General features: G+C 40.4%; 1 protein-coding gene and 1 long non-coding RNA gene across 4 annotated transcripts in view; both read right to left on the reverse strand.

The window, feature by feature from the left end:
• Positions 1–23,541, reverse strand: part of LOC148653566 (uncharacterized) — a 154,290-nt gene that overhangs the window by 29,248 nt on the left and 101,501 nt on the right. The window lies entirely within an intron of this gene.
• The window catches only part of LOC148653565 (tau-tubulin kinase 2-like), a 57,309-nt gene that overhangs the window by 29,248 nt on the left and 4,520 nt on the right, over positions 1–23,541 (reverse strand). For all 3 annotated transcript variants that reach the window (XM_088648751.1, XM_088648749.1, XM_088648750.1), the window contains exons 2-5: positions 10,436–10,586; positions 6,936–7,083; positions 1,726–1,799; positions 663–803 (exon numbers count right to left, since the gene is read on the reverse strand). In XM_088648751.1, coding sequence (XP_088504877.1) covers positions 663–803; positions 1,726–1,799; positions 6,936–7,083; positions 10,436–10,504 — 432 coding nt within the window. In that variant the 5' untranslated portion in view covers positions 10,505–10,586. The remainder of the gene's footprint in view (positions 1–662; positions 804–1,725; positions 1,800–6,935; positions 7,084–10,435; positions 10,587–23,541) is intronic.

The raw sequence follows: 23,541 nt of genomic DNA on the forward strand, positions 1-23,541 counted from the left end.
AAGTGTAGTGGTGCACTACGGCTGCCGTCACATCATCCAGGTGGATGCTGCACACTGGTGGTGGTGGAGGGGAGTGCCCATTACCTTTAAAGCTTTTTGAGTGGAGTGTCCAGAAAAGCGCTACATAAGTGTAAGGAATTGTTATTTATTAAACAAATTTATTTATCAAAGCTTACCCCAGCATTACAACAAACACTTTAAGAATAAACATTTTAAGAAATAAAAAGTAATGCAATAGAGATATCTTACATGACGATATGGCAACCCAGGGCTGTTTTTCTTCCATATGGGTCTTTGTCAGGTTTGAAAGAAAATAGCACTTGCATACTTTTGCAAATAAACAAATGATAGAATTATTTATTTTCTAACATTTGCTTTAAAACTTTCTCATTTAATTATGATGGCCAAGAAGAGCAGTACACAGTCATTCTGTCACATATGATGGGACACAGAGACACATCTCTATAGCTCTTGTGAACTCTTCTACTTTAACTTACAGCAAAAAAACAATTACACCCATCAGGTTCAGCTGCAGTTACTGTCCACTCCTATTCTCAGCTCTTAATGCCAGTTCTGGCTGAAAACAATGCTCAGAATGTCATTGAAAAGGTCCTTCACCTCCCTGCCCTGAATTAAGAAGCCATCTGCTAGCCCTAACTCACCGGCTTGATGTCTCTGTGCAGGAAGCCCACGGAGTGGATGCTCTCTATGGCCTCCAGGATCTGCCGGCCCAGCCGCAGGGTGGTGCTGATGGTGAAGGTGCCCCGGGTCATGCTGCGGCGCAGATCTGCCAGGTTCCGGCCCTGTGGGATGAACGGACACATGCCGGAGGACTGTGGCCCAAACACATCACCGTCACGCATGCTCTACGGTCACGTCTCGCCTGCGGACACGCGGTCAGGTCAGCTCAGCTCACGCAGCGCCGTGCACATGCTGACCCGCAGCACGGAGAAATCCAAACGCTGCAGGAAGCACAGCAACCAGCACAGACAGCAGAGGAATGTGCAAATAAGAAGCTTTGTCACCAAACTAAGCTTTACAATTCACCAAACATACAACACAAAAGAACAAGTACACTCGTATCCGGTAGCATGGCCTTGTGTATATTTATGGTGATAGCATGGAAAGGTACTCGTTTTAAGATGGCAGAGCTTGATAAAATACAGAAACCAAAATGCATCATTTTAAGGTTCTACATTCCATCCACTTTCTAACTGCTTTTTCCAATTCAGGGTCGTGGGGAAGCCGGAGCCTGTCCCAGCAAGCAATGGGCGCAAAGCAGGGTACACCCTTGACGGGACGCCAGTCAATCGGAGGGCACACACAGACACAAACACACGCACACATCAGGGCTCATTTTCCTAGAAGCCAATTAATCTTCCAGCATGTTTTTGGGCTTTGGGAGAAACGGGAGCACTTGGAGGAACATACAAGTTCCATACAGATAGCACCCCAGTTCTAGAATTGAACCCAGAGCCCCGGAGCTGCAAAGCAGCACTGCACCACCATGCCACCTAGGTCCCATTATTGTCACTTAAAATACCTCCAGCAGTAATAAATTTGTGCAGTGCACTGCCCACAACAACCAAGAGAGAACAGCTCATTAACAAAAGTGCAGGTAGCTAATTAAATCCCATAATACTTTGCATCACAGCACAAACTTGAAGCTTCTTCAGAACCGCGCTCCATCTCCCCAGTGGGCCAAAAGCCTTCTCCTTCCCATACCTGCAGCTCCATCACCACGTAGTTGAAGCGATCATTTCTTCCACACCCGATGAACCGGCACACATGGTCCTTGCCTGCCAGAGAGGAAGAGGATCAGCACTGCTTTGAAAACTGATGCTAGCAGCACAGTATTCACGACGATAAAGTCACTAATTCGGTCAAATGCAGCCTTCCTGGGAAACCGCAATTGCAATAGCCACATTAAGAAATACTTGCCTTCATAAGGAAAAGTATACATATTAACACACTCTGAATTGTGATGACAACCTGCAGCAGTTGAATGGGGGTATTCATCCACCCATTTTCTAACTGCTTAATCCAACTCTCGGTCACAGGTGAGCTGGAGCTTATCTTAGCAAGCAATGGGTGCAAGGACACACAGAGACACAGACACCAGGGCCAGTTTTCCCAGAGGTCAATTAACCTACCAGTATATCTTTGGATTGTGAGAGGAAACCGGAGCTGAATGGGAGTATTGTTTTACAGAAAAACACCATTTGAACTGCAGTGCAATTTCTGTGAGGCGACTTTCCCCATTGGGACAGCATCAACAAGAGAAAATGGTATAGAAATCTATGTTTAAGCCACTGGTTTCCCTTTTAACCAAGTGTATCTTAAATCTCTCCTGTTCATTAACTTAACATTGTCTTTGAACCATCTTATTTGCATTTTTCTTTCGAGTTAGGACTGAAAATAATCATGCAAACTAATTGAATTCCGCAATTTTATGATGCATCACATATACTAATGGATTTGTGCTAAGAACTGGTTTTCTGAGCTTCTTGAATGCAAGAAGATTTTTAACAATACATTTTTTCTTTCTTAAACACTTTTGCTGTAAGTCATTAGCAGCTGTGCAGGTCATTTTTCATCAGGTCCTGAAAAAGGCCAATGGACGTTTGCTTCACTGCTGCAAGAGCTGGAGAAAATGAAGCCAGACAATTTATGAAGCAGTTTTACAGCTCCTCAGGTACTCTGCACCCCAGAGCTGTGCCAGAGATGAACAGGACTGAGTCATTCATTACAGACTGCAGCAAGCAACTGTAGCTGACGCTCTGTCCTCTCCTTGGGGGCTGGGAACGTCCTTTACTCCTGAAGGACTAGTGGAAGGAGCTTTTAGTCTCCGCTTCACCCCCTGTGACAGGCGGAACGATCCAGGCCTGATGCAGGAATCAGACGCGATGGACTGTTCAGCACAGAAACGCGAGGAGGGCGTGTATTTCGCTGCCCGATTAATCAGCCAGCTGTCAGGCTAGGGCAAACAGAACACTGAAGGGAGGTGGGGGGAGACAACAGTGCAACACAAACCACAGCCGTACACATAAGAGCAGCAAAATTCAGCACTTGGCAGGAGAAGACTGTCCTATGTTAAATCATTTTTCTTTTAGTCCACCAGTCTCACAGCCAGCCTGTTTCGCCACACTGAACCCTGACTCCAGACTAGCATGGACAGACCACCTGCTGTTAGTTACGTTAGGCTACACAACACAACAAACAAAATGACAAGGCAGTTGTGCTAGATTTCATTATGTGGGTTACATTTGATTTTCTTTTTTGAGTCTTTCTAATCTTTGCCACAGACCCAAAGCGATGCATATTCCAGGCAGGCTCAGGGGGAAGACAGGCTGACATACAGAGGTCACCCTTCTCTGACAAGCCACAGGCTCACTCAGGTGAATAAAGACACAAGGATGGAGCTGAAGGGCAGAATGAACAGGGCTGAGCTCGGTTGTGAACTCGTCACAAGCCAGCCCATCATCTTGGGTGGTTTTTACACAGCAAGGCTTCAAGGTCATGAAAAACACTCAGATGTTTATTTCCCACACAGCTTTCAAAGATTCATTCTGATATTTCAACACAAATAAATGCCCAAATAATCTAGCACAATCAAATAACCCAAAATCTTAAGATGCATAGGATAGTATAAATTGCACAAAGATTTAGACGACATATTTAAGGCAAAAGCAGGTAACTTAGTCAGTGTTCAACATTCTTCTCTATAAGACCATCAGCTGTCTAACACTGGAGAAAAATATTTTTATGCAAGTAGTGTATGCGTAGCTTTTACCATTTCACAAAATGATAAATGCCAATAATCATTTGATGTTTCTTAACATAAAAAGAGTACATAATGGCTCTAGGTCACACACAGAAGCTGTCTTCACTTGAGACTCTTCCAATGTGAAAGTACAAAAACACTCATCCAGTACATTAATCTGAATAGTCAACAATACCTAAATGAAACAAATAGAAAATGTTTGATATTTCTTAATGCACTGATGCATTAAGCTCTTTGCACTTAAAACACTGCAGTACAGCTGTTTAAATGACTGCTGGAGCCCCCCAGGAATTACATTAGGAAGTCCAACTGGTGTGTAAACACTGTATTCCGATTACCCTGGGCAGATACGCGGAATCTCACTAGCCCGTGCCAGGTAAATCTACAAAGGGTAAGGAAGGGGTGTGCGATAAAGTAAAAATGAACTGAATGCAGACAATGCAAATTGGACAACTTAAGAGTGCATAAAATATATAATAGCAAATGTTAATTTGGCATACACCATTAGATTCTGTATCTGAAACACAGCAGGTAGTTAAGATTTGGAAAATCACAAAATCACATATTCTTCAGACCCTGAATAGGATTTCAAAAAAAAAAAATCTCATCTTTGACAGCAGTGCCTGCGCAGGCACAGGGAGGGGGAGGATTCTAGTGTTTCAATCTATTACCCTCAGATGAGTTGCAAATTGACCTGCAGTGCAGCATAACTTCTAAACATATTAGTGCTATTATATAAGGCAAACCTGATCCCAGGGCATTGATTTTCTGCAGCACAGCAGAGAAAAAGTAAAAAATGGAGATAGCTAAATGTCTCCTTTCACCACTTAGGAAATCTAATTGGAGTCTTGATCTGAAGCCCAGGTGCAGAAATCTGGAGCCTGTGGCTTTATTCCCACTGGACCCATGAGCTGTAGGATCCACAGCAGCTCCTCCATTCCTGAACCCTGTCCTGACGGCGGCCTTCTACATTATCTTGCCACAAAACGTGAGAGTTCAGGCTTTAATGAAGGACTGAGAAATTTAAATCCATTAATTCATAAAACATAATATCCAGGAACTGGTGAAGAACACTTTACAACATTTAGACTTTCAATAAATAGGTAATTACAAACCTTTGCCGTTTTTTCCCCCCATTTCTCATATTTCTAAGGCTACATTGATCTTTCTCTGTTGATTCCTACACAATCCACTCTTTTTTGTCCATGGTATTGCAAGTATCCCACTGTTATTTTTTGGCTATAATGCACAAAATCGATGCTTTATAGACAGAGATAAGATCCTCAAGGAGCAGGCTGTTAGTTTAAATGTCTCCTGGAAAATCCTACCTAGCTAATCCTGGAAGAGGTTCTCAGCAAGGTACTATTAAATCCGACAGCCCGCGAGCGTGATGAGAACACAATTTCAGAAGCACCAGTAAACTTCCCCCAGTCAGCTTTGACAAACATTTTGATAAGCCACTTCCTACAAGACCATTTACAGTGTACAGCCCAGCAGAACTAAGCTGAAACAAAAAAAAACACACGTTCAATTATTAAGGACACTCTGGAGGGATGGATTAGCTTACATGAAAAGATTTCTGTGATGTCATTCTATGATCTTTTAGTGGATTTTTTTCACCTTAGCCAACCTTGACCTTCGAATCCCCAGTTTTAATTAAAACCAGTATCTGCTGCATAGCAGACAGAATTCATAACAAAGCTTTCTCGGTGAAAAGACATTTATATATTAGAAGTGCCAAATATATCTCAAATTAAGAGGCAAGGAACTGTATCGGGCACATATACCCAACTTACAAATCAATTATTCACAGAAGAGCAGACTGCCAATTAGTAAAAATCACTTAGATGAAATGTCATAAGTAGCATAAAGAACCGAGCTGCATTGAAAAACAAGAGAAAATAATCTTGAGTACCTTTTTTTACCAATCGTACATTCTCTTTCTTATTAAGACCACTCTTTTTGGTCATTTTTGAAACATGCACATTTCATTGTTCCATTTAGCGCTCGCTCAACTTCTGTCACTTAGAACTGCGAGAGCTACACTAATCTTCAATATGCAAGACAACAGCAGAGCCTGTACTAGTTGTTTCTACAGCAGCTATAATCGACATGAGGCAAAAGCTCCCTTTCAGATATAAGAAGAAAACCCTATAGGATGGCTTACTAATACACGGAGAATGGTCATAGCATAGTGATGTGTAACCGTATACTGTATGTAGAAATGTACTTATAAGGTTATGCCACTGAACTAACAAATAAAACTGCCTCTGAAATGCCTCTAATCAGTCACAGCTGCTGCTTCACATGCCAAGCTGCAGAAAAAGGAGATTCTTTTTTCATTCTTCTCCATTATCATTTTAAGTTATTCAACACCGTTTCTGCTCAGAATGATATTTGGCATGGTCATTTACAGCTGACAAAGCCACTGTTAAACATTGATTTAATAGATAAGTACATAAGTACAAGAAAAACAATACGCTGATTGCTTATTTTCCAACAGGACAACGCAAGTGTACACAATGCTGAAGCTTTGCCGGACATCTTTGTCCTCTGACAAAGGTCCAACAAATATCTGTGTGGGATCTACAACATCAGACAACTGTGCCAAACCCTGCCAGGACTGAGTTAATGCTCATGGAGGTCATACCTTATATTAACTATGGAATGCTTTTATTTTTACTGTATGTTATGTTTCTTTAATCTGCATTTGTCTTCTCCTTTTCAGTGATTTCATTTTATTTTTATGTTTAAAATATTCACAGTTAATTAAATTTGAAAAGACCTGGGTACCGTCTTTCTTTTGTGCATACAACTTGATAAAACTAATTAAGAATTACTATTTTTTTTGTCAGAATAACCCATTTAGATTGGTTTCTGTATACTGTATTGGATACTGTAGGCTGGCAAAGTATACCAACTACAATTATTGTACTTCTGAGAGGGACAGTCTAGTATAAGAAAAGGGTATTTTTATATAACTGTTTGGTGATTGATGGAATTATGAATAATTTGTATATTTGTACCTTTATGTATTACGAATAATACTGTCTTACCATAAATATTCCATATTTTTCATAACAGACTTTTTTAACCATATCTTTAAATCACACTAAAGCCAATAAATACAAAGCCAGAAGGGGATACTGACCTTGCAGCTTCTTCAGCACGGCCACTTCCATCTTCAGCACCTGTTTGGGCTGCTGCGCCGACTCCACCTTCAGCGCCACATTCTCTCGCGTCAGATGGTCCACGGCCTCATAGATTTCCCCAAAACCGCCCCCGCCAATCTTCTTCAGCTGGTGAAAACATGGCAGCATTAAAACCTTCTGGTCGGACCCCAGAAGCTCAGCAAGCCTGGGCCTGCTCAGTACTGGGACAGACTTCCCAGGGAAAACCAGGCTGTAGTTGTAAGTGGTTCTGGTGGACCTGTAGGTGGTGCTCTTTCCTCCAGAGTGCAATTTGACCATTAAAGAGCCTATAGTACTGTATGGAAAAGCAGGCATGTTTAGTTCCACTGTGGGACTAATGCCTATAGCAAATTCTCCTCAGTAATCATAAAAATATTTGTATAAGCTGCTAGGGGACCCTTTAAAATTAAAAGAGCTTTATAAAAGCAATGAAGTGTTATTATATATTAATCCAAAACAGAGGAAGCAGACAGGATAATTTGTGCCAGGTCTCTCAACTTGAGAGCTAACTGACTGTTCTGCTTTGACCTTACAAGAGTGTTTGTTTTCCACCTTCTAGAAAACCTTTTTGTTTTCTATGGTACTTTCTCTCTGAGCTTTGGTTGGCTTCTAGCTCTTTTCCTGCAGGATAGGAAACTGCTATAAAAAGCCTTCTGGCTCAACAAACTAGAATGGTTACTTCATGATTTTAGCCATAATAAAATGTAACAATGTTAAGGGAGCTTGCCATTCTGTTGTTTTTAGATAACCGATTCCCTTCATAAAGAATCCCTAGGTTAAAAATGGTCTCTGCTGGTAAATGGATGCATTTTTTAGAATAGGAAGACAGGTTTCTCATTCACTTGGCATACAGATTTCAGACAGAGAGAGATTTAATAGTAGGTCTTATTTAGTTTAGTGTAGAACGCAGATTTACTGTATCTCTCTTGTTGGCCTGTGTAGGTGTTATAGGATTTGAATACTTGGTAGCAGTGTGGGTTTTTTTTGGGTAGTCAATATGTAGGTTACTGGGATGCCTTGTTTGTAAACAGAGTAACTTGTATGTTTTATGTTTTGTTTTGTCTTGTTTAGTGCATTTGTTACAAAATATTTATTCAACCCTGCATATCTGACTTATTATTCCTTTCACCAAAGCTCTACCAGAGAGCAAAGATCTCAACTGCCTCTAATTATGCCAACCGTTTGAGTATAGTCTTGGCATAATCAATTTAGGTGTTGTGATTACTTTAATTATTTATTATCCTTCTCGGTCTATAAAATGTAATTCCCTAATTTCCAATCGTATTATTTGTAACAATACAGCAACAAAATAATGGAACTGTTATCAAGCTGTAGTACTGCTGTTTCAAGACGGCTGATTTGAAAAGGCCAAGGCTCTGTACACAGCAGCACATGATTGAAGGATTACTGTTTGCAAATAAAAGCATTACAAGTGACAATCCAAACTCATAAAAGAACATAAAACTCTCAGCGAACACTGTGCAGTGGTTAAAACTAATATTGTTTACTGTACTTATACAACTCTGGGTATAACATAAGATGACAACAGTAACACAAGCTTTGTCATTGAAGAATGACAATGTTTTAAGCATTAGGAATAAAACAAAGAACAGAAAACTTTTCTTTGCCATTTCTGATATTAAAGCCTGAATAAAAACCTCTCATTGATGCAAAGTCTGCCCACAGGGGTCTGGGGCTTGCTGTGGAAAGCAGATTGTGTGCAGATCAGCATTTTAATGAGCAACATGTTCCTGCTCAGTACATCATTTGACCATTCCAGGCTCCAATTACCTCTTGAAAAGCTGCCCAATTGTTCAGATGGGAACAAATCATCCTTAAAAAAAACGCAAATTGCTTCAATGTAGGGGGGGTTGGTTGACGACTCCTATTAAGCATAAATAAGCCATTTAACTCAATGGAGAAGAACAAACTCCATATCCAGCAACAAGCAATGTTAAGTGTTGCAACTTAAATGAGGCTGTTCATAATACAGGTGTAAACCCTCAATTTGCATTTACCATTTGCCAAATCACCTTGTGTATCCACTGCGACCTTTGACGTATGACATATGTCTCTTCCTCTCCAGCCTGCTTACATTGCACAGATGGCAAACACAAGATTGCTTGTACCAGTGAAGAAAGGAGAAGAGATATACATCTTCTCCTCAAATAATTTCAAGGAAATCTGCGAGGTCATCTTCAGGACTTTTGCCGACAGGACACAATGATGTGAAGCTGGGTTCACTCTTCCAGTCCATGAACTGGTTACTTTTGTGGAAACACTACATGAAAATATCTGTCCCTATGGGCACTGTAGCTGAGCCCATAGGCACCAACCTTTCAGACATACTACTAGGGGTGCTCATCCTGAAATGTATTCACATTAAAGCACTTCTCTACCCACTCACAAAAAATAAATCATTGCTTTCTATTAATTAAAGCTTCATCTACAACAAGAATGTGTTTCTTAGTGTGGCGCTCCTGCTGATGAAAATATTTATTGTCTCTTCAGGTGTTCAGTGAGACAGAATCTCCATGAATGAGGCATTTAAATATTTCACTTAGCTGAACCTATCATCACTCACATTAATTTGGAATAAACTTCTCCTTAGTGAGACAAAACCCGTCAAATCTATTCGCAGCAAATGCACATGCCACCTTTAAAGGAGAAAACTATTAAGTCCCCATCTTCTGCATCTTAATTTTTGTAAAATAGCATTTCCTTCTTGTCATGAAAGACTGTATTGTGAAAATAAGACAGCCTCCCCACAAAATTTAAAAATGCCCCATCTGGGTAGCTGGCATCACCCACAGGGACTCCCTGGTTTTTTGCCTTAGAAAAAGGCAAACTCCAGCCAGCAGGTCCATCTATCTTAATGACACTTTTCAACTCATGACAACAGCAAATCTGCTGCACAGTCCACATATACAGGTGAACCTTTGACTGCAAAGGAAACCTGGGGCCAATTTCCTAAAAAATGTGAAAAAAACTAATACATAAGAATGCTGTTCACACTTGTACAAAAAGCTTATTTTTTCACATTACATTGAGCATACTACAGGTGAAAATCTCTGCTACTTTCTGTTAAGATTTTTATCTAACATGTCTTTCAGGAACTGCTTAGGAAGCATCTCAAAGCTGAGTGCATCTTTCAGAAGTTGAATGAATCACAAACCTGCAGCGGATCGAGGAAAGTTTATTTGCTTCCCTCGACACTTTTCAGCAAATGGGCTTGTTGAAATATTTTCTGAACGCATTATTTCTACAAACCACTTGCCAAAAATAAAAGGAGACTGAAGGCAAATTAAGGTACACCACCTGATAAAAAAATCCCTTGGCAATATTTGCTTGTGCATGGCTTCCTGAGCAGTGATCATCTCGAAGGCTTCAGACAAACACAAAAGGTTTCTTTTATAGAGAGTGAAAAGCACAAAGGCTGATTGTCTGGCAATATACCCACCACTTTCCATCGCTCCTTGACCAGGAAGCCCACCGAGAGGATATCGGCCTGCTCCCCTCCCCCGCTCATCCTGGCGTCCCCGGAGTGGACTGGGCGCTTCCCCTAGGCACTGCCCAGGCCACACGCTGGCATCGGGACCACCCGCTGCTCACTGCGGAGAAAGGGCACAGTCAGCAGTCAGCATTGCAGGTATCACGCAGCTCGGAATGGTCGGGTTTTAAGACCCATTACAAATGAGAGGAATAATCACTGATCTCAATCAGATGTCTCTTGAAAGTCAGGATATCTGCTTCAACGACATGGCTGGATAGCTTGTTCCACACTCGAATTCGAACATCGAAGTGAAAGCAATGAAGAGTCTGGCATTCAAGTAGGTGATCATCTTTGACAGAGACTCCATATCACTCAAAACACTATCTTAAAATAGCAGCCAGAATCCTGACCAGGTCTAGTACAAGTGTTCACATTACTCCTATCCTGGAGTCCTTGCACTGGCTTCCGGTCAAATTCCGTGTAGACTTTAAAATCCTCATGCTCACCTATAAGGCTCTGCATGGCTTGGCACCTCAGTACCTGTCTGAACTATTATTGACCCTACTCCTCACCTTGCAACCTTTGCTCTTCTAATTCTGCTCTCCTTACTGTCCCCCAAGCCCGTCTACATTGTATGGGTGACAGGGCCTTCTCCTGTTATGCCCCCAAGCTCTGGAACTCTCTCCCCAAGGATATCAGAGAGTCACCTTCTCTAAATTCCTTCAAATCCAGACTCAAAACCCTTTTCTTCAGAAAAGGCTTTACTTAACTGGTTCCATTCTTCATCCCTCTGCTTTCCCTAGTACCACCATCCACGGTCCCCTCTATATATTGTAATTGTGTTTTATCTTGTGTATTCTTCTTATTTATTGTTGTTGTCATCCTGTAAAGCGCTTTGAGAAGCCACCTTTAAAGGCGCTATATAAAATAAAGTTTATTATTATTATTAAAATACATCAGAGCAAGGTAAGGCATGTATTTTAAAACGGTGAGCTCACCGAGTATACAAAACATAAGAGGGCTCTGGAAAATGCCAGACTTTCCGAATGAAAGTGGATTTAAACTTATTTTCTAATTACTGTTTCCTGAGAGCCTCAACTGCTAAAAGAGCTCACCTAATGGCAGGCTGTGCCATGTTGGCTGACGTGTGACTGCAAGTGGGATTCCCTAAGTGGTGGCACATGAGAGTCTGAACACCTCTGAGAGTAAGGAGAAATAAATCAGCTGTCACTGCAACTCGGAGCCCCCCCAGTTTCTCTGGTGCCTGCCGGCTAAGTAAAGGATATGCCTCTCCTCCAGTCAGCGCTGGCCCATGTGCACTGGACTGCGCAGCCTGTGATGGTGCTAAAGTAGACGAGTGGCTGTAAAGTGGGTGGGTTGGAGGGGTCGGCCCACACCTCCTCATTCTCCCCATGGATGCGTGTACAGAATTCCAAACTAGGGGGTTCCCAAAAAACCTGAGACAAAAGTACTGCACAGACCTAAACAAATCACATTATGTTCTGCTAAAATGAATGAATTTCAAATTGCTGGTCTTGCATTTTTTTTTATATATTTTTTTTTTACAGTGTTTGACAACTTAAGTGGTGCATGTCTTTAATCTGTGAAACAGCAGGCTTGTTCTCATTATTTTAAAAGGATAACATTTGACAATGAGATTGTCATTAACCATGTTATGACTAGCTACATCACACAAAAAAAAAAAGAGTATCTGGGATGCCCTCTCAGAGAAGGTTAACCGAGAATTAATTAGAAAGATTGATATTGAACAGCATACTAAAGATCATGGACAATTCAAGGTCACACAATACCGAAGCACTTTCAGGCTCCAGTCCTGTGTCATGCAGAGCCACAATCCAGTTATTCTTATAGGTCACCCTGTATCACCTGTTATTTCAAGATTAGGAACGTGTGTTTAGGCACTCAATCAATTAATCAAGTTATGTTTTAATTAAGGGAGTACTGATTTTTCAGGGCTCACGGATATTATGATTCTTGTTCCAAATTAGCACTAAATTAGATAACAGAACACCACCTGTTCGACTTATCATACTTACATTGATCCTGGGCCTTAGAAATTGCCAATTTCAAGACTACTGGATGGGGCCCCTCCAGGACTAGGATTTGAGACTACAGGTCTGCAATGATCATTTTCAACACAGGATTCAGGGACACCTGTGTGTACCTGGGGACTGTAGAAAGCTCCAGGTAGCCAAGAGAAACCTCCCAGCCTAGCAGAATGAAAAACCAGCACTCACACACCAGATCAGTTCTGAAAACACATACAGTGGATCCATTTTGTTTTTTCACATTTCACTATTTATGATAGCAACAGACTTCATTTTGATTGCATGTTGAAAATCTTCATGAAGGCTGAAAACCTATGACTTAGCGAAAAGTTCAATGGATGCTCCAGTTGCAGGCCAATTTATGGGTACCCTCCATCTCCAATAATGTTAGTTGCTAATTTAACAGACACAGGGAATACAACAGATCTGCAGAAATAAGTTTTAAAACACAGCATCTTACATTTTTGTCATATTGCTTAAAATCTGAACTATATAGGATAAATGAGTGTTCAATGTACTTATAAAAGATATCACTGTCCATAAGTATCTTTAATGGACAACATTTACTACAGTTAACAAATTAGTCAAGAACACTGTCAGCATCAGTGAATGTCTGTGACAATAGTTATAGTAGAAACAAATGTAAAATAACAACCCTTGCAGATAAAAAGTAAGCACCATGAATACCATAATATTTCTACTATTAATATTTTACATTAAAAAATCCACCTAATCACCAATCTACCTGCTTTTTTGTAAAACATTCATCCATATTAGGTAAACATTTCAGCTGGCAAAAGGAGCTCCTAATTAAAATGTATACACCAGATGATGCTGACAGGGCACAGCGGTGACATGTTCCCACACTGTAAACCCCTGTTAATACAAAGAAACACTTGCAACACTATGCTGAAGAAGGGAAACGATTTTCAAACCTGACAGTCTTTCACAACAAGAATCGGCCACAATTCTTTTACATTTGTAGAAAGCAGATTATGTACAAATCCTTACCAAAGTGTCCCTTTTTTCACCTTGCTTTGCAGCTCTGTGCCCGTCAAAACCCGTAGAAGTGCTCAAATAATGAATACTATTTTAAGTTTTAGGATATAAACTATTTTAAGCCTTCCTAAGAAAATGAAATGGTACTTTGGAATGGTGGACAAACTGCAGAGGAATCTTTCAATTCTGCAACTATGAAAGCTATTTGGGTCAAAGTGCATGTCCAGTGTCCAGTTTACGATGTGAAAAAAAAGGCTGAAAACACTGGCAATTTAAGTACAAAAACATAGTAAAAGTAACAAAAAAGGGGCAAATTAACAAGAAAGCTGTCTGTTTCCATGGAAATTCACAAGGATTCCTGACATGATGCCTTGAATCCAAGGACTCTGTAATGAAGGAATAAAAGATTTTCCCATTGGTTTTCTATTCCTAAACACAGCAGTGCATTGCACAGGTCATGGGTGAAATTTGTCTCCTTTTTGTCTTAGTCATGCCACGGCTCAGCTGTGAATGAGGGAGTCCACACTTGTTCGAAGAATCATGCATGCTGAAGAGTAGCCTACAATCCCTTTAATCCAGGCTAAAGGTCAAAGAGCAGATTAAAGGAGAGCAATCTGAGATCACTGGTCATTTGGTCCATCTAGTTTGGTAGTTTGTAGTTAATCGATCCAGAAACTCATCCAGCCATGTCTTGAAAGAAGCCAGAGTATCGTCTTCAACAAAAGAGATGCATAGCTTGTTCCATAATCTCTTTTGGGGAAAAGAAGTGCCTCCTGCACCTCCACATTAGTTTTCACTTGTGTCCTCTACTGTTTCACTGTTGTTTTAGCAGGGTTGCCTTTGAGAATTGAGAATACTTGGGTCCTGTTAGCGTTTCCTCTGTCCAAGACTAAAATGGTTCAGTTCCTCCAGTCTTGTCAGTGGAATTCATCTGGTTGCTCCTCTCCCGAATGATCCCATTCTATAATGTGGAGACCACATTGTACACTATATATAAATGAAGCTGTACTAATGAGCTTATACACTTTTAAAAGCTTGTCCTTTGATTTGGATTCAACAGGTCAAACTTTATATACACTAACATTTTGTTTGCCTTTTTAATTGCTTTCCCACTGGACAATTCCATTGGATTGGTTCATCAGCTTGTTCTGCAATCACCACCGGACACAGCTACATTTAGTGTGTAACACTTGGACGGACAACATTAAATCTGCTTCAGGTTTTGCAGGTATTCATTGCCATTTACAGAGCTTTTGTTAAGTTTAAAGCCAGCAATGTACTGCTATCAAAGCATGCAATGGAACAACACCTAGCATTACCATAAGTGATCACAAAGGCTATATGCATCATATTGTACATCGTTTTGTGGCACAATCTCAAACAGAACAACACAGCAAATTCCCAATCTTTTTTTAAAATGATACTTTAGGTCACAAGCATTGAACCAACAAAAAACAACTTACTATAAAGGTAAACAAAGATGTTCTTTGTAAGGTTGAAGACTATCCTATAGCAAAATGTCAGATCTGTCCAATTTCTGTAACTCATATTTTTTAAAAAACCTTGACGTATGCATCAAGTGACAAGAACAAAGTAATTGTTGTTTAAGCTGGGCCACTGTGGTATAAAACTGCCCTGCAGATTTAATCATTAGGGTGGTAAAACTGAAACGTGGGTCAACCATCTTCAACTGACAGTTATTCAAATACCATTTTAGAAGATGTGGTAATCAGATAGGAACGGCAAGCCACAGCCAGGATAAGAAACGCATAATTAAATATTGCTCAGCTTTCCCTCATTATGAGCCCCAGGATGCCATTAAAACATCAGTTCCTGCATCAACAGCAGAAGCTTTTGGCATGCGGCACTGGTCACTCTTGCTATGTAACTGTGTACCTAAAAGAGCTTAGGAACAAACAAATAGCCAATATGATTAGACCCTAGCTTTGTGATCACCTCAGATGACTTAAGAAAGATAAAGAGATTGCAAAAACAAGAAAGCAAATTGGAACCAATTGCCCAGCACTAAATTAAACAGACTGTTTGTGATCTCTTCGCTCTAAGTTTTTTTTTTCACAGTTGGCTTGGAATGAACTGAAAAACACAGCAAATACAGAACACACACAGCTGGTGATCTCTGCGGTCTGTATCTTAGTGGTTTGAAGAGTACAGGACAGATCAGAGCACAGGACTGCTCATCAGGTGCGAGTGTTTGTTAGGGACACCTGCTCATCACCATTACATTTTCACACATTATTGTATGCATCTGCTACTAGCAGGCCTTCTCTGACACTCTCCACTCCCGACAGGGGCACCTCAGCTGTCCGAATGTCTACAGGGGACAGCTTGAACTTGTGCAAGCACAAAATGGCATTTTCAGTCTGGATAAACATTGCTCTTGCACCATGTGTTTGCATACTGACAGCAGCTCTGGGACAAATTCACTGCAACTGTCATCTCTGCTGGTTCTCAGGATTTTAAAGGGTCTCTCATTTTGCAATTAAAACCTATTTACTTAGCAGCATGATTTCAACACAACTTGATAAAGTTGTTACTGTCGAGACCACAATTTGCATTGACTGAAATTCACTTCAGCATGTGACTAAACATAGTATAATATATGAACATGTCTGGGATCACAGGAGTTTTTTGGGTCACTGATTCTTTTTCTGAACTAGATCTCGAGTGACTAAAAGGGTCCAAGAAGATATCCACTGGAAAATGACAAGACAAAATCAATGAGTTCCAAGGACCCAGCTGCATGAGAATCACTAGACAGGAGATTTCGGGAGAGGTCTTAATCTAGCAGTGGAAAAATAAGGTGTGATGATGTTTACTTTAACAAGATGCTGAAAGTCAGAAAATGATTATAATTTAGAAAAAATCCAGTAGTTTGAATGCAGAAACTTGCACCCTGTAATGTAGACCTGTGTATAGGTGTCTTTAGGCTGCCGTTTCTAGCACCTTTGATCCTGATCAGAAGATATGATCACTCTAGCTGGAATGACTTTTACTCCATCACTGTAGCTGTGGTGACTGTTAGCACACAAGCTGGACTCTCAAATAAGTTACATTTCCACAGACCTCAAAATAGAAGAGGAATATAATGGAATGAAATGCTACCGATGCTTTTGATTGTCATGAGAAATTGAAATTCTCATTCAACCCAGTCCTTGTGAAAGCCCTTGGGAAAGGGATTCACGCAGTGCACTTCTGTGGACACAATGAGTTGGTAACAGGCTATCCATCACCTGCAGTGACCCCTGTGGCCTGCAGGCTAACCGTAAGGTTGCACTGCCGTCAGTGACGTGGTGCTAGAATTGCAATTGACACTGCGAGGCCTGCAGAAAGCCTAAATTACAGTGCCCTCCTGTAATGACAGGAAAAATGCAAACAAACTATAGCCAGTTTAGCTATAAAGCACTAATTGTGTTCCTATAGAATGCTGTGTTTTGGAAATGTTGTGTTACATTAACCAATGAGTAATACTACATTTGCCATTTTTGATACAAATGGCTCAATTATTTTATATATTACTTTTTTGATAATTGTTTCAGTGAGCCAACAACCCTTATTAAGTGAATACAGAATGAATAAAAGTAAATTGCCCTAACATGATGTAACCACAGCAGTTCAGGTGGGTAGCTGCGTCAGCACGCGTAGACTGCAGAAGAACAAGTAAAGGTTTATTCCATGCTGAAAAGAGAAGACATTTGTCTCGTGAAACCCACAACAATGTTCATTTTTAGCATTCAGGTTTTTGATTATTCACTTTAAAGATCATCATTACATCATCAAGTATAACTTAACAAAGTGGAACATCACTGGACTAAGAGGGAAGGGGAGTACCATTTGCAAGGCACTGTATATTTTAAGATATGTGAAAATGAGCAATCTTCTGCCACACCCAGAAGAACTGTGGTATGGTTTTAACCATTACATTTTCTCAGTGCACACTTAAAACAATAACACAAGGAAGCTTGCAAATTCAATCAAAATGACTTCTTTTAGCGCAGAGAAAAGAAAAGTAGCAAAATCAGAATGACTCAATGATTTCAGCCAGCATTAATAAAAAGGCACACAAACACCACAGAGTTGCAGAAAGTAATTCTTTTTAAACTAACACACACAGTAAGAAAGGCATAAAACCTTGCTCCCATGTAGCTTCAGAAGCAGACAAAAAAGTCCCTTCTGCGGCTTTAGAAAAAAACACGGCTTCTGAAATATCCTCCCCAGTGACGGAGGTATTTAAAAATCCATTCACATCTCAGCGACTGCAGGTTCTGGTGAGGAGGGCTGCTTTGTCCTTGGGTCACTTGAGCTCTTCCCAGATCACTTGAATCATTTCTGGGAACGTTAAAACCAATGTCATTATTTAGTCCGCATTATGCTGCCAGCTGTGCATTATTGAACATTATCCATACCTGTCAACATTAAGCTTTTAAAATCCTGGAAGGAAGATTCTGTAGTCACAGCTCTCAGTTCCTTGACTGGCCTGCACTGGAGATGAAGTAAACCAGCACTACTTATACTGTACATTTTACATTACAGTTCACATTTCTTGACTGTGTTGTAGAATCATGCCTCTCAGCAATGTGCGTGGTGTAGAAATTTCTCTTTACAATAAAATAGTTTGAGTACTTTAAAAAAACTATTCAGGAGACTTGGGAGGTGTATTCGACTTGGTCCGTTTTGCTTTCTTTCATTCTTCCAGTGGATGGAGAAAGAAACTATTTGGAACTGGACATACTGTATAAACAAACACAGCTGTTATAAATCATAATGTTTCATCTCAAAACCACAGAAAGTTTTACCCACAAAAGATTAATTAATTTGTACACTTTAAAATGTTGCACAATTCATTGCCGTGAAAGTCTTTTTTCACACAACCCCCGATACGACAAATCCAAATGAGTCATCAGGTAGATCAACAAGAAATGATCATTAAAATTAAGTCAATACTTATTTACTATTTCTTACATACTAGTGCAACATTGTTCACTACCTATTTCTCAGATTAGGAGTAAAATATTTCTCAGTAGGTACCAAGGGATCCCAATGCTCTATACAAAACTACAAAAACAGAGCTTACATGTACTGTAACTCCACCATCCTTTTAAAAGAACACAAAAATGGTTCTAGTGCAGATGAAGAAATTTAATGTTAGGATCCCTTATGTTTATCACAAGGAATGAAGTTACTACCTACAGTATGTACTGTACTTAAGATCATCCTAAATAAAAAGTGTCATTAAAATACCAGACAGAAAACCCAAGCATGGATCTTTCAAATGTCAAATAAAGATTTAGTGACAAAGGCACCAGTTTGCTAACTACAAACATTAATATCTTCATTCCAGGAAAAACTGGATTTGCTTGCATAGATATTGGACTCCAAAGCTTTAGAATGGTGTACTGATAGTACTCATGGAAGCAACACGTGGTTTTCAGATCACATTTCTTTTTGTGCATTTTATGAGAAGCTAGAAACATTTATCACCTGGCAACAACTCATGAAATTCTGCAGAGTCTAAGTTTGAAATGGGAGCCTCCTGAATGGCTGAACCAGTAAAGGTGCTACACAATCACAGTTTCAAGGTTGTGTTGTGTCACTAGTCAACTGTGAATATGAAATCACAGCCACACAACTCAACCTTTTGTAACACGTAACAGGAGGATAGATTGGGAGTAGTTGACCAGGGAAAGCAGCAACATGGCGCCCCCTGCTGATTCCTGGGAGATTACAGGTTTGTAGCACTGTTGGTGAGGGATGTGCCTCTTCTTTGGAAACTGGACTGTGGGGTGTGCGACACAATGGAGGAGTTTGCCCCCACTTTTTTTGATTCTAAAAAAAAATAATAATTGAAAAGGATCAAACTGCCATGGTTCCCCATTTTGTGAAAGTGGAATAGATTTACTAAACAACTCAACAAACTCAAGTATGCATTAAGTGTGCACACACACAGACACACACAACACTAGCATTCTGTCAGGCTCTAACAGATGCCTGCCTCAGACTTCACTCTGTTGTGCAGAGAGGCTGCTACTCCTCCCCTGACAAATGCATAACTTCCTCACACAGATCGGGAGGGTCAAGGTCAAAGAGAGAAAGAATCGAGATGAAAAAAAACGAACTATGATTATCTCAGCAGGCCTTCCAGAACAACAACACTCATTAAATGAATAGATTAAAGGCCCCCAAAACCCAGTGTATTGAAGTCAGGCATTCGTCTATGTCAAGCTTGCAAGACACTGCCAAAGCCGGCAAATCACCACATAAGAGGTTTAAGAAAGTGCAAAACTGCTACTCATAGAGATGTTTTCTCACTTTAAATTGCCAAGTATGAGGAAACCGAGTAAAATGTCACTTCTGAGACGGAAGGTTCCAGAACAAAACACTAGGCTCCCATACGGATTAAAGAGTTTTTCCAATTCTATAAGCAAGAATGCAAATCAAAACGGCTGTCATTAAACATCAACTTCACAAGACAAAAATCAGCTAAATGTAGGGCGCTTGGCGCTCACGAAAAATGAGGAAAGGAGAAGTGGTAAGGCTGTCTTGATAGCGTACAGAACCATTTTTTAGAACCAGCTTATTTCCCCCTTTTTATTGGAATGCTTTGGAACTGCAGCTGTGCCCCATTACTTGGGATACATGAAGGCCAAACACATCCAACACGTGTGACCCGCTGTATGAATTTACATCAGCACTGCTTTAAACAGTGATGCTGTGCACAGTGAATGTCAGCCTTTCGCATCACCGTCTGCATCAGGCCCTGCACAGCAAAGAGGCCAAGCTAGCTGATACAGGAGTGCTTGTATTTTCTCCTCATTCTGTTGCTGCTGTTTAAACACAGGCTCATTGTAATGCATGCAAGACATCTATGAAACCAATCAAACATTTGCAAAATTACATATGAAACACTGCTGATGAACATAAAAACACCATTGACCATTTATTAATGAAGGCAGCAATGCAGTTTATAGCAGTCTTATGACAGTGATATTTACAGAACTGGAGAGGCTGACAAGTAAAGAACTATATAACCAATTAAATCTAGAATAGTGCAGCACTTCACAAGTCAAAGACAAGACATGAAAAGCGGGGAAAACAGATTTTTATGAATAATGAAAATTGGACAATGCGACCTAGGAAAGTATCGAAACTAACATATTCTGCTCTACCATGCCAGAAGGACTTAATAGAAAAATTGTTCCTGCTAATCTACCCCTTTAATTTTACACCAATTCCAAGCTACAGTATATGACTATAAACCAAACTTATGCATCATTGACATTTGTAGTCATATACTGTAGCCTACCATCATTGTAAATATGATTTTCTGTGCTGCAGTTTGGAATGACTCACAAATATGCCAGCAGGTCCCATATTAAACAGTCATTGTCTGTTTTTGGCTTGTAGAAAGCTCCTAATTAAACCTCCTTCAACAGCGTAAGATTTGCCATTGGAAGGTACTGCACATATTACTGTTTTGTTATTAACACACCAATTTATAGTGCTTAAACAATCATTCCGATTTCTTATAAATGTTACTATGTATGCATCATATCCTGCAGAGGCATGCTGGCGAGGTGTGACTGTCTTGCATGCTGTACATCCAGGACAGGATAATGAGGGTGATTGCACACATCAAGAGTCTTTCTGATGCTGGACAGATGGGTAAGAATCAACCTAACCTGAAGGGAGCAGCCTGAGAAAAATGTTCAGCGTATTCACTTGGTAGAAAAGACAGGAATAGCCCAATTCTAACACAGAAAGAAATAACCGCTTATGATAAACATAGGTCATCATGTTTAAGCTGGGGCACCACCTATGTTGAGCTTTTGTTATTCTTTTCCTTGTGTTTTTGTGGGGTTTCCCCCTCCCCCCCGAAATGCTTCAGTTTACGCCAGTCTTCCAAAGATATGGCGGCTATGTTTACTGGTCATTATATTGTTATATTCTCCCTCTGTGTGTGTGTGTAGATGGACTGGCCTCCCAAACAACAGCAGCCCAGGATGAGATTTCTGCTTTCAGGGTTTGTAACGACTTTCACCAACAACAAGCACCTTCCTTATGATGGACTGAAGCATGATGCCCATGTTTACTCCCCCACCCCACTGGAGAACTGCTAAACCCTAATTAACAAGCCAGCTCCTGCAAGACCTGGAATTGTACCACAAGCTCTCAGAAAATCTGTCTAGATTCCAGTGGCCTGATGGGTAAAAAGGTCTACCTCAGATCACTGTTTTAACACGGCACAGCTGCCAGTAAGGGGGAAAAAAAAGCGCCGTCTTCATTGACTTTCATAAGGCATCTGCTGCCACAACACAGGAGCTCTTCATCTCCAAAGCAAACATTTCAGCATCGCCACATTTGCTCCAGTTTGTCTGAGGCTGAAGTCCTCCTTTTCACAGTTTCGGAAGTATCTTTTGGATGCACACATATATGGCTTTTTTAATTTTTCATTTCTCTTTGTGAAAATAAAATATACACATATACTCTTTTCATAAATTCCCTAAACGGTCTCTTGATAGAATGTTTTAACACACTAATAATCATACATATGATGTTACTACTTTTTCCCCAAGGAAACTAAAACGATGGTTTTAAAGTCAGATGTGCGTAACACCATCAAACAAACAGATGTTCAGATGCATGCTTGGGATTCTAATCTTGTTGGAACCATAATTTTACACCTGATCTCCTAACTCACTCCTTTAGATTCCACTGGATATTTCTCTACTTGTGGCGCATTCCGTTATAAGGTCACCATCGCCATTTCTAGATCCATTCATTTGGGTTTTCTGGATTCTGGTTTGGATCCATTTACTAACCGCTTCATCCAACTCAAGGTTGCCTGGGAGTTGGAGCCCGTCCAAACCAGAAACAGGCGCAAGAACAGGATACCAGTCCATCGTGGGGCAGACACCGAGGTGTAGACACAATAGGGCCTATTTTTCCCAGAAGCCAATTAACTGAGCAGTATGTCTTTGGACAGTGGGAGGAACATGGGGAGAACATACAAACAGACAGCACCCCAGGTCTAGAAGTGAACCTAGGGCCCTGCAAGGCAGCTACCCTAACTGGTGTGCCACTGTGATCCCCCCGCCCCCATCAACTTCAGATCTGGACGACATTGTGAGAGCCTAGAGTGGAATTCAGGCAATTCAGTGAGGTGGATACCCCTTGCTCTTACATACAGTACCATGGGACCATTAATGGCCAAATAATCAGAACCTTGCTGTCACTATTAAAAGGGCACTTCATGGAAAACAGTGTGTTCAGTAATTATACAGGGGACCTTGCATGGAAATTCAAGTCTGAAAGGAAGAGCACCACCTGCTGGTCCACCACCATCACTTACTGGAGTAACATGGCTTTCCTTGCAGGGCTCCATCCAAGTACTGACCAGGCCCAACTCCCCCCTCTGGAGAGCTGACAAGATCAGGTTACAGGGTAGCAGGACTATTGTCACAGACGGCAGACAGCAGAGAAATGAAAGAAGCCCATAATACAGACAATTCATTTCTTCCCTGGCAACTCCTTCAAACAAAAACTTTTACCTACAGCTACTGTAAATGTTAAAAAAAAACTCAAATAAATTATATAAGTGAAGCACTATAAAATGCTCAAACCTCCTCAAGCTAGGTGCTAATAAAGGCTCTGTGCTTTTGTCAGAGTTCTTTCTACTTGAATAAGGATGATGATTAAAACCACACACTGTAAAGGACTCAAGGATCAAATAATTCTATATCTTAAATGATTCATCAAAGCTTATACATTTTTAATAATTGGTAAATATGCAAAGTTGGTGTACAAAACACATACATACATGTTTTTTTTAAAGGGAGTTATTTGCACAAATGGAAAAGAACTGATTTTCAGGGTTATATTATTTCTGTAATCTCTATTTTATTTAATAGGAGACCACTTCCTTTTGTCTTGATTTTGTAATATAAGATGTGGGAGTTCTTGATTGCACTATAAGGCCTCATACTGCCA

The sequence above is a fragment of the Lepisosteus platostomus genome, chromosome 10 (genome assembly GCF_059453375.1).
Source record: "Lepisosteus platostomus isolate fLepPlt1 chromosome 10, fLepPlt1.hap1, whole genome shotgun sequence".
Taxonomy (NCBI): Eukaryota; Metazoa; Chordata; class Actinopteri; order Semionotiformes; family Lepisosteidae; genus Lepisosteus; species Lepisosteus platostomus.